This window comes from Condylura cristata, unplaced genomic scaffold (assembly GCF_000260355.1).
Source record: "Condylura cristata isolate star-nosed mole 26May11 unplaced genomic scaffold, ConCri1.0 scaffold00005, whole genome shotgun sequence".
In the NCBI taxonomy this organism is placed as follows: domain Eukaryota; kingdom Metazoa; phylum Chordata; class Mammalia; order Eulipotyphla; family Talpidae; genus Condylura; species Condylura cristata.
Window position 1 is genome coordinate 56038963 of NW_004567106.1, and position 11836 is coordinate 56050798.

The 11836-nt window shown below is 40.2% G+C and overlaps 1 protein-coding gene across 1 annotated transcript in view; it reads left to right on the plus strand.

The window, feature by feature from the left end:
• Nucleotides 1-1171, plus strand: part of LOC101619824 (hyaluronidase PH-20-like) — a 16835-nt gene extending 15664 nt beyond the window's left edge. Inside the window, exon 5 of the mRNA XM_012720764.1 lies at nt 228-1171. Within this exon, the coding sequence (XP_012576218.1) occupies nt 228-1171 (944 nt within the window). The remainder of the gene's footprint in view (nt 1-227) is intronic.
• Nucleotides 1172-11836: the final 10665 nt, after the last annotated feature.

The window sequence follows — 11836 nt, forward strand, 5'->3', positions numbered from 1 at the left end:
AGTTACAGATAAGCAACTTGCAAAACATTTCTGAAAATAAAGAATGTCACATGATCATGACCTCTCATCTGGGCTTCTATTTTACATCCAATACTGAATAAACTAAAGTGCCTAGGAAGAAATGTGGTATTCAGATTGATTAATCTTTGCCATGGGATTGCTAATGTTGAAGAATATCTTCTTCAGAATCTTTGTTGGATTCCATGGAACATTCCTTCTGTTTCCAGTGTGTTTGACACAGGATTTCACAGCATCTCCTGTTTCTCCAAATACTCCTTACCTATGGGTTTCCAACGCCCCAACTGAAATTTGTGATGAAATGCACAACATAACCATAGATATGAGCCTCTTCTCCTTATCAGGAAGCCCCCATAGACAGATCACAGAGCAAGGCGTTGCAACATTTTATCTTTATAAACTTGGCTACTACCCTTTTATAGAGTTACAAACCAGTACAAATGTGAACGGAGGACTCCCCCAGTTGGGATGTCTAAAAACCCACTTGGAAAAAGCTATTAATGACATTAATTACTACATTGCATCGGATAAAATGGGCTTGGCTGTCATTGACTGGCCATATTGGAGGCCTCTCTGGACACAAAATGGGGGTCCAAGAGTCATTTACAAAAATACGTCTATTGAGCTTGTTCTCAAGAAAAATTTAACACTTACTTATGATGATGCCACCGAAGTTGCCAAAGTCGAGTTTGAAGAGGCAGGAAAGAATTTCATGCTAGAGACTTTAAAATTGGGAAAATCACTACGGCCGAAATATTTATGGGGATTTTATTTATATCCTGAATGTCATAATAGACGCTATAATATTTCCGGTTACAATGGAAGTTGTGGTAATACAGATAGGAAAAGAAATAATAACCTCGACTGGCTGTGGAAAGAAAGCACTGTCCTTTACCCATCCATTTATTTGAATACCGAAATAAGTAAAGCACAAGTCACCACAGTCTATGTCCGGAGTCGTGTTCTGGAAGCCCTTCGTATTTCTAAAGTGCGGGACAATAAAGACCCACTTCCGGTGTTTGCGTTCCTCCGCCCAGTGTTTGATGATCAGTCTGACATATTCATTTCTGAAGTAAGTAAATCAAGGGATGAGGGTTATGAAATAGCATCTACCATGGGGTTTAGTCACATTTTAGAAGGAAGAGACTGTTAGCTTTTCATACATAGCCCTTGGGACTATGCAAACAGGTATTACGCCCATTCCATAAATGCAAAATAAGTACGTTTCAACTCTAATGCCTTTGCAATCATGGAATAAGGTAGTACAAGCAGCTTTTTTTTTTTTTTTAAAGATTTACTTATTTATGTATACATAACTGGGGTACAGGCCAGACGCGCAGTTAGAGTCTTCACCAGACACAGAGTGGGGAGCAGAACAGGCAGAATGATAAAGTGCACTGCTGAGGGGACCAGAGAGAGGTCTGTCGCACCCTGTGGATCAACTCCGGGCGGGGATCCAACTCACGCTGAAGTGCTTTAGCTTCTTAGTGCTGTGCTTTAACCGGCTGCACCACCAGGTAGGGCCCAATAAAGGCAACGTTTAGCTCAGTTATTTCCTGTTTCTTTCCTCTGCGTCTTCTCTTGTAAATAGAAGGAATTAAAATCATGATATTGAACTTTTATGTTTGGTATAGTAGGTCAGTGTTGTGTAAAAGATAGAAATAAATTGTGGGGTAGTACTTGAAAATATTATTCTGAGCTCTCCATGCTTCGCTTATATGTTACTGTTCATGCATAATAATTTCAAGTTATTCCCATCTATTAACTCTTTGTATTGCATTCCCCAGACTGACCTTGTGCATACAATTGGTGAAAGCATTGCTCTAGGTGTCTCTGGAATCATAATATGGGGAGGCTACCAATTAACCGAAACTGAGGTAAGATGTGTAGGCAGTGGATTAAAACATTTCTATTCTTAATGAGTTAGGATGTTATTGGAGGTGTTAAATAATAAAATAAGTATTGTGTGCTTGGCACGTGAATATTAACAGACTCAAAATTCCTTTCATTCGTCTTCTATTGTGAAGGAGAAAACTTTGTAGCTGTTCCCAGTGAGTTTAATTAAAATTCTCTAGACAGATGGCTAGGAAATAGAAAACACAGACCTAGAATGCTAGTTTTATGACATGGTGTTTGGTGATTTTTCTATCACACCTGTATCTATTTTTAAAAGAGTTGCAACTAGTCAACATGCATTCCTTTGTTTATTCTTTCATTTAACTGATGTTTATTGAGCAGGTATTTATTCAATTAGTCTATTGAATGACAATCTCTTGCAGAGGTCAGCAATTAATGACACTGGACCAACCCTGGCTGGCTGCTTCCTTTCCCAAGAATCATTTATACCATTTGAATGGATAGGGAAAATATGAAAAGAATGGTATTTCATAATAATTAAAAGTTATGGAAAGTAAAATGTTCTTGTCAGTATAGCTTCATTGACTCATATGTTGAAATGTTCAGGGCTGATTTATACCTCCAAGGCATCAATATTTCATTAAGGCAGAGACTGTATCACTGGAAAGCTTGCAATTTTTTTCTGTCTGGCTTATACCCAAAAATGTTTGCTAACCTGTCTGCTGTGATTAGTTGTCAAGTAACGTTTAAGTGCTGGAAATGTAATAGCGACCAAGTCACAGTTCCTCTGCCTCCATTCTCAGAGCTGGGAAAACAAGCACAGATAGAGCGGTCAGGTAGCATGATGCACGAAAGAGCCAGGGCGCAGAGTGCACTGTCGGAGACCAGCTCCAACTTTTAGGTGTCTGGAGGCAGGCCAGGCAGGACCCTAAGATGGGAAGTCGTCGGTGTGCAGAAATTCCAAGAAGGGGAGAGGGAGTGAGGAAGACACGGGAGTCGTAGTTGGGTGCAAATCTTCCTGCTCATCTTTTTGCAGCTCTTTATTTATACTGTTTAGCAAGATTTAGTTACAATAATGCCTTAGGTAAGTTACTAAGAAACCGACATAAAAGTTTCAAAGGAAGAGGGGAACAATGCACCTTTTTCCTTCTACTTTATGGCACACTATACTATACATCTTTGTGATAACTTTCATGTATACGGATGTTTAACTGTGACTTTAAAGGATCAGGGTCTGGGAAAGGATGAGCTGTTAGCAAAGGATTTAAGAGTCCTAGGGAAGGAATAAATTGTGTTACCATAGTCGTCAGTGATAGCCTAAAGAGAAGCTAATGGCTAAATTAAGGCTAGCAAGGAGTAGCTAGTGTTTGTTTAGGAAGAGGTTAAATAAGATTAGCAGAGAGTAGTTAGTGATAGTTTTAGGAAAAGAGTAAATTAAGAAGTTACATAGTTGTGCATTAAGCAAAACCTGTGTTGATAATGTTAGGAAATTGTCCATGGGTCCTTATGCCCTGAGAGTTATCTTAAGAATCGCTTTTTGTCAAAAGACCAAAGAAGTTTTCCAGGAGTCTTGATGCTCTGGGGTCTTATCTCTCCAGGAGCTTGCCTTTTGTCTTCAGTCAAAGTAATTTCCTGCCCAGGAGCAGCTCAGCTTGTACTTTGCCCAGGCCAGGTAGTCAATTTAGAGCTAAGGCAAGCCAGTTACAAACTGATGTTGCTACAATATTTTTTGAGATTACGATTATACAAAAAAGGGAGGTCATAACATAAGTTAGCAGTGGAAATTCTGATATTTCAGAGCTTTTCCCGAGCTATCCGGAATCTGTCAGACGATAGCCGTTGCATAGCTTGTGTCAGTGCACAGAGTGGAGAGTGCGGGAATGGTGTTATTTTGGTTGAGGCAGTCACAGAAGGATGCTCTGGTGAGGTGTTTGCAGCAGAGATCCACTGAAATAAGGGACCAAGATACCGGAGGTAAATTTTCGCAGGCTAGGATGTGCCTTAAAGCGTGAGAAGGCCAGTGGGGCTGCAGAGCTTGGGTGAAGAAGAGACAGATAACAGGTGTGGTTTCGAGAGAGCAGGTGGTCACACATGGAGCTTTTACTCTGAGAGGGGAAGCTGCCAGAATCTTTGAGCAGAAGAGCGGCACTTTGGGATGAGCCAGATGGCAGAAGGTGAAGGTGGCAGGAGGGAGAGGGAGCCCTTGCGGGCTTGGGTTGTAGGTGCGGGCAAGTGTTTGGCGGTGACTAGAACCCGACATTAGAATGGAGATGTTGAGGGCGGATTAGAGGAAGAGTCAGAAGATGCCCCCAGATGTCAGACTTAAAGGAGGGACCTCTGGAGGGGAGGGACTTCAGGAGGAGCAGTGCAGCTGAGGCTGCATAGGGAGGAAGAGGGACAGGGTGGGGAGGGGTGTGTGGAGAGGGGTGGGGAGAGGGGGGCCAGAATGGGGAGAGGAGGGTGGAGAGTGCATGGGGGGAAAGACCTTCTCCTCTATATTATAAACAAGCAATACTGGATTGAGTTTTTCATACTTGGTTCTCTCTTCCTCCTTGAATCTCATTATCTAAAGCCCAGCTATGATTATGAGAACTGGACTGAGAGGATCCTGATAATTCAGCTTAAACTCCCCGTCTCAGTGTTCATACCCCTCATTCTATCTATAAAGTCCTTTGTCATGTAATGTAACAGAGTTTCAGGTTCCAGGGAATGGATTGTGGGCAGCTTGGACGTTATCCTATGGAAAGGAAGGTAATTGTAAATAGATTCTAGTGGGGGCTGCCAAGATTCCTCCACCTGCCTGCTGGCCTACCACCACTTGCTGGCTCTGCTGGAGATGACAATTCCCACCTCAGCACTGTCACTGTGAAAGAAAGTGGCTATCCTCTGTGTTTCTAAATGAACAGTGTCCCAGTTTTAGGATGCATTAGTCTTCAGTCAGTAGTCTTGAGTCACTCATAATTGCAAATAAATACATTTGTAAAAGAACTGCTTAATTTACCCATAACATGAACTATACATAACATTTACTATAAATTATATTAAATTGAACTGCAGTTGTTTTGAGGTAGTAATTTAGTAACCACTCAATCCGATTAAATGCTATTTTAAACATGCAAGGAAAATATGAGAATTTTATATCTATAGTGTTTTGAGGTGTAATAATGTTCTGGTCCTATGCTAACCACTTTTATACGCTTTGTATCTTTTTACCATAACTTATGATGTCCATGCTATAATCATCTTAAAGATGAGGAAGTGAATGCATAGCCTGATTAATTCACTGTCCAAGATCACTTGGATAGGAAACTAAGATTAAGAATGTTTGGGACTTTCCTAAATTGACAAAGCTGGTCATAGTGTTTGGGGGAAATGATGTCCTGAAGGAATGGTATAGGTTTTGTGGACACCACCCCCATCCCTGACAGTGGAACTACAAATCCCATCATCACCAAAGGGAGGATTACTGGGACCTGGGGATGGAGTTAAGCAGTCAGGTTTGATATAAAACCAGACATTGGGACTTTGGGGCTCTCTTGGCCTCTGGGCTCCTGGCTTGTCTCGGCTTTTCTCTGGCTCTCAGCGTGCTATTGAGGTTCTAAGTCACTGGGACTGGTAGGAGGCATTAACCAACTTATCTTTCTTTCTCCCTGAGTTATTCATTTTATCTTTTCTTTGTAAATAAGCCCATTATTAACTTTTTTTTTTTTTGGCATGCCTACAGCCGAATCTCATAAGTCCCTTTAAGCGCATGGGTGAGGACCCACAGTCAACCCTATTCACATTGGGGTTACCCTATAACAGTAGTGGAACTGAAACTGATCAGAGTAGTGGGATCCAAAGTTAATGCTCTAACTGCTGTAGTTCTGTAACTTCCTCAACCTCATTAATTTGCATTATTGAGGAAGAAAAAGGCAAGTATACTTTAAGTCTCAGTCAGTCATTGTATGTTAAACTTACCAATGTTACTAGGTCCATTTGAAAAAGCAAAGTCCTTGCTTGTGAAGTTTGCCACAGTGGGTGAGTGAGGTTATCCAAAAGAAGGAAGGATTAATCATATTGGGCTGCATGCAAGAAAGAGAACTTGAATTTTGTTCCTAATCTAATGATAAATTTTTTCCTGTCTCTTTCTGTGCCTGCTTTTACACATTTCCTTAGAAATTGCTTATTGCTAGGAGTTAATTCACATAGAAAATAATTGCCCATTATTATTTTGATCTTATAATTTTACAGATAGCTTGCAAAGAAACAGAACATTTTACAATGCAGAAACTGAACCCTTACATAATCAATGTCACCCTAGCAGCCAAAATGTGTAGCCAAGTGCTTTGCCAAGAGCAAGGAGTGTGTGTACGGAAAGTTGGGTATTCGGATGACTATCTTCACCTGAACCCAAAGAATTTTGCAATTCAGGCTGTGAAAGATGGGAGATATATGATACATGGAAAGCCAACAATTGAAGACCTGCAGGAATTTTCTCAAAAATTTCATTGCAGCTGCTTTTCCAATGTCAATTGTGTGACAACAGTGGATATGAGTACTATCAATCATATTCATGTATGTATTCCTGGAGGTTTTTGTATAGATACCTTTCTGAACTCAAAACTCAGTGATCCTTCTAGGCAGAATAAGTGACTTTCTTGTAGCAATGTCTAAACCACCTGCTACAGTATCTGCATGTGATCATGGAAAAGCCTTCAGTGAGACCTGCAAGACCAAATGTTTAGCAGAAGCTCTCTCCAACAACCTCCAAGAAGACAGAGCCATTTACATATTCAAGACAATAAAAACAAAACAACTTCTTATAGTATAAGTTCAGGGCTTATTAAATTTCATATTGACATACTTCATGTTTTGACATCTTTTACATTTTTATATTTAGTAACTTAACTAGCTTAGGTGATTTTTTTTCATGCACATGATAATACAGCTTTGTATTTAAAGTGTTTATAAAAATGCATAGTTAAGATAATAGCTTGACTTTTTGAGCACAGGTTATTTTCTAATGATCAAATCAAACCTGAAATTATTACTGCTGGGTAAACAAAGTATGTCTGCCACCACTTTTAGTTTTCAAGATACAACTCTAACTATTGATAAAATGTTATTACTAAATAGAATCTTGAATAACAATGGAGCAAAAAGTTTGTTTTGTATGCTGTTTTATTTATATTTTCTGAATGCCATGACTCTGTAGCAAAGATTTTGCATACTGTGAATGTATATATAAAACACAGAGGTACCTGTTCTGTTCTTATGCTTATGAAAACCTGATTATAAGACCTAGGCTTTAGCTGTGACAGGTAAAGATTTGGATAATACCAATTTACTCTAAATGAATGTCTTTGTAAATACTTTGTAATTCATAATAAAAATGTTAAGCCAATATTCATTTTGAAAAGTAGTTTTCTTTTATAATGTAGTACACTGTTCAGTCCTGAGCATAGAACTATGGATTTTAGCTACTTCAGTTTAATCATTTCTTTCAGTTGTATTGTATAACACTGTAACCTTTAAAAAGTGGTTATCCTGTAACTTGTTCTTGATTTAATATTTTCAAAATTCATATAGAAAATATTCCAATTTTCTAAAAATTCTTGATTGTCAAATTTGACCTAAAATGTCTAATTCATCTAAGTATCCATCCACAACCTCAGATGGCTTTTATTGAGTATTCATTCTCGCCAGACTCAGTAGGAAGCACCACAGTCCCAAGAGGGAAGAGCTTTCTTCTTGCCACTCTGAGGTTGGTGTATGTTTAAAGAAGACAGACACTGAAATTGGAAAATTACAACAGCATGTGGTAAATGTTATGATAGAAACTCAGCATGCCTGCCTTTGCCTCACTGCCTTGGAGTCTGCTTTTGTTCTTTCTCCTCTAAATCAACTTTGCTTTACTCTCTAAATAAAGATTTGCTTCTCTCTGCTTATTTATCTGAGGGGACAAGAACTGGTGGTTCTTGTCCCTGGAGTTCCTGGAGTGAAAAGTAGCAGCAGCTGTAATTGGGTAACAGTGTATACCAGCTTCAATATCAAATGGGAGCAGTGACTGGCATTTCCAAAAAATGGCTTGTCAGTCTAAGAAAAGCTATCTAAAAGATTTGACCTATTCAGTGGGGAGGCTTCCCAAGTTAACCAAGAAAAGGGGGAATGGCAGGCGTTCCAGGTCTGCAAAACAGCAGGTACTTGTACACCACGGTGGGGAGGTAGTATCTTGGCTGATGTGGAGAGAGAAGTGGGACCAAGAAGGAACAACAAACGGCTAAGTGTGTTCAGGTGCATGGCCTTTAGCAGTAAATCTTAACTTCTACAAGTTTTAATGAGCATTTTGATTGTATTATTTTGCTTTAATTGTGTTTCTTTTTCAAGTTTATTTACTTAATACAAATGATACTAGTTTTTTATAGTAGTGAGGGGCAATGAGGAAATATCTCCTACCCTCTCTAAGTTCTTAGCAGTCAAAGTAACATCAGACAGATAAGCAGCAGAAAAGAACAAGTTTAGTTACATAGGCAGACATGCGAATTGGATAATTGGATGTACATTCTGATTAAACAGAGTAAAAAACAAGGATGTTTATCCTAAGCCCAGGAATGAGGAGAAACCTGGGGCTGCAAGGAAAGAGGACTCGTGACAGGGCCTCATACTCTGCACTAGTTATTTACCTGCTAAATGAGACTGGTTTCTCCAATGCAAAGTTTACTTCTAGAGATGGCTCTGATTTTCATTCTTCTAGGGAGTAGGAAAGAGTGTTCTTAATTCTGCAGGACTGCGATTGACATTAGCTTGGAAATCATCCACTGACCAAAGTGTCCTATCTTGGAAACACAATCTTGAACACCCAACCTTCCATTGTGATGCTATTTTTATTTTACAATCAATTTGCTTAAACCTGATGAGCTTTAAAATTGAATTTTATTATTATTATTTATTATTATTTATGCACATCTGACTGCAGACGTGCATGGATGTAGAAAAAACTAGGAAGATGGGATAGACATGCCTCTAGTTTGAGAACATTTACATGACTGCAGAGTTTGACAAATTTTGCCCTTGCATCAAACCTAGTTCTCTGCCTGTTTTTGTAAATAACGTGCTGTTATAGAGAACACAGCCACTCCCATTCATTTGCCATTGCCTGTGACTTCTTTCCACTCCATTAGCAGAGTTGATTAGTTGAGATCAAGATTATAAGTTCCCTAAAACTCCAAAGATTTGCCACCTAACCTTTGACGGAAAAAATTGACTGGCCCCTCTACCAAGCTAAACAATTAAAGCATTGTTTATCTTAACAATCAGTATAATGGTGACTTTGTAAGATTTAGTTATTATTTTATATATTTTTTACATGATTCTTCAATTGTGTGCAACACCTGCTTTCTCATCTCGGTTACAGTCCCCATGAAATTCCACCACCAGGTCACTGTGTACCATAACCGTAGAGCCACACCCCAAAAATCTGTGAGCACAAGCCAGGTGTGGGGGATGAGAGGATTCACCAGACACAGTAGGGAGCACAATGGGTAGAATGACTGAAATAGACAGCTGATGGAAACAGCGGGCAAGACGCAAGAGGCCTACTGTGCCATGTGGGTCAGCGCCCTAGCTGGGATTTAATTGGTGCTGCAGTGGCTGGTTATAGCTTGGTAGTGCTGCCTTTTTAACCCCTGTGCTACCAGAATGGTCCCATAATGGTGATTATTTTTAAGGATTTATTTATGCTTATGGAACTGGGGTACAGGCCAGAGGTGTGGTGGGTGAGAGGATTTACCAGAGACAAAACAAGCAGATTGACAAAGTACACTGCTGAGGGTAGCAGCGGGTGGGTCAGGAGAGGTCTGCCATACCACGTGGGTCACCTCCCTGGCTGGGGATCAAACTCATGCTGCCGTGGCTTGGGAGAGCTTCATAATGTGGTTCTTTAATCCATTGCACCACCAGGGAGATTCTGATGTTGACTTTTTAAGGCATAGATACATATCACAGTCAAACTTATCCTTTCTCTTTTGTCCCTTCTCTACATTCAATACTGTTGAGTGCCTTTCTACAGATCTAGAGCATTCTAGGACGCCTAAGGCTGAGGCCATGTGAGTACACTGGGCTATTATGAGAGTGCATTTTTTACTGTTTGACAGGAGGGATTCTGTCTTCTCAAATTCTTCTTTGATCAGAAACACCATGGTTTTAATAAAATGAGCAGATGAGTTACTGAGGCCCAGAGGCTCCACTCAAGATGGGAATAAAACTTGAAATTCAAAGGATCATGGGAATGGAGGGAAGGTCATTAGCTTTGAATTCTAAGTGGGGATGAGGTAAGGAGATTTGGATAAGGGAGGTGGAAACAGCTATTCCTAAGTGAGGGTTGCAGAGTGGAGTGTGTTCAGCTTATTGGGGTCAAGGTTCTTCTGTAACAGGGTGGTCTCTAGGAAAAGGGTAAGTTCTGGGTTCCCTGCCCCACTCAGAAGTAGGGTGTAGCAGAGCAGAGAAAAAGGAAAGAGAAAGGATCTGAAGAAGGAAGCATGATGGAGAGCCAGAGAGAGGCCTGAGGAAGCCACCATGGAGCAGTGAGCATGTGATGAAGAAACCGTGCTTTTTTCTTGGTCCTGGACTGGTTGAAAGAGATGTGGGTGAGAGACCCATGGGGAGGTGACTATGGCAGTGTTTATATTGATTTTGACTTTGCTCTTTTCCTCCCAGACTTGTCTGGTCATTTCTGACCCTTTTCTATGGGTCCCAGCCAGAAGGTGCTCTAGGCTTGTGGCGGCTTTCAGGCCTTGCTTTGGACCAATCCCTTTTGGGTTGACTTTTGCCCATGAGGGGATGGGTAACTTCAGGTATTTGATTTAGGAATTATATTCTTTTTCTTATGTATTGTATATTCACTGTATTAAAGTTCCTTTTTATTAAAGTCTTACATGTTTTGTCTTGGTGCAGCAGATGGCAGAAATTATTTAGAGCAGGCAGGTTTGGGGGTTCAGTGGTGCCCCCCTCCCTGCCATGTAACAAAACCAAGGACATTTTGAAATCTGAAAGGCTGACAAATTTCTGTTTGAAAAAAAAATTTTTTTTAAAGATTTCTTTATTTATGCGTACAGAACTGGGGTATAGCCAGATGTGCAGGGGCAGTGAGAGGATTCACCAGAGACAGAGTGGGGAGCAGAACAGGCCCAGTGACAAAGTACACTGCTGAGGGGAGCAGTCAGTGCATCAGGAGAGGTCTGCTGCACCATGTGGGTCACCTTGGGGCGGAGATCAAAGTCATGCTGAGTGGCTTTAGCTTCTTAATGCTGTGTTTTAACCTGCTGTGCCACCAGGGAGGGCCCTGTCTTTGAAATCTTTAAGCAAATTAAGATATGCTTGCCTATTAAAAAAATGTGAATTCACTTATACAAATCAGTGACTACACCATGCAAAGTAGTCAAAAGAACCCCCAGACTTATATAAGGAACTTATTTATATAAATGTAAGTGTTGCTTATACTTATCATTTATTAGGTGATATAATAATATGAGGCCATTTATATGTGATGGTGCTTTTGGATTAATATGCATTTCTTTTAACAGCTATAAAAGACAAGTAGAAAATAGTTTTTACATAAAATCGTAAATCCATAGGAGATATTCTACTGCTAAATCCTTCTTTCTTATTAGCACTTCTGGAAAGTAATGGCTAAATGGATTTTTCACTTATTGTTTGCACACTATGAAAGTAGGTCAGGTGTGAGGACCCTCCCTCGTTAGAACTCCCAGGTAGGCAGGTAAATTGCGCCAAGTTGGTGTGTAAGAGGTTTGGTGTCAGATCATGTGCATGTTCTCTGGGGTAGAACAATTAGAATCCAGCAAAGAGCTCACAGTCATTAAACTTGGGGCTAAAACCAGCGTGTCTGTGACCTCCTGGAAAAGTGTTCTTAATATAGTTCTGATCTTAGTGCATTCCTGCAAGCTGCAATTAGGAGGGGTGT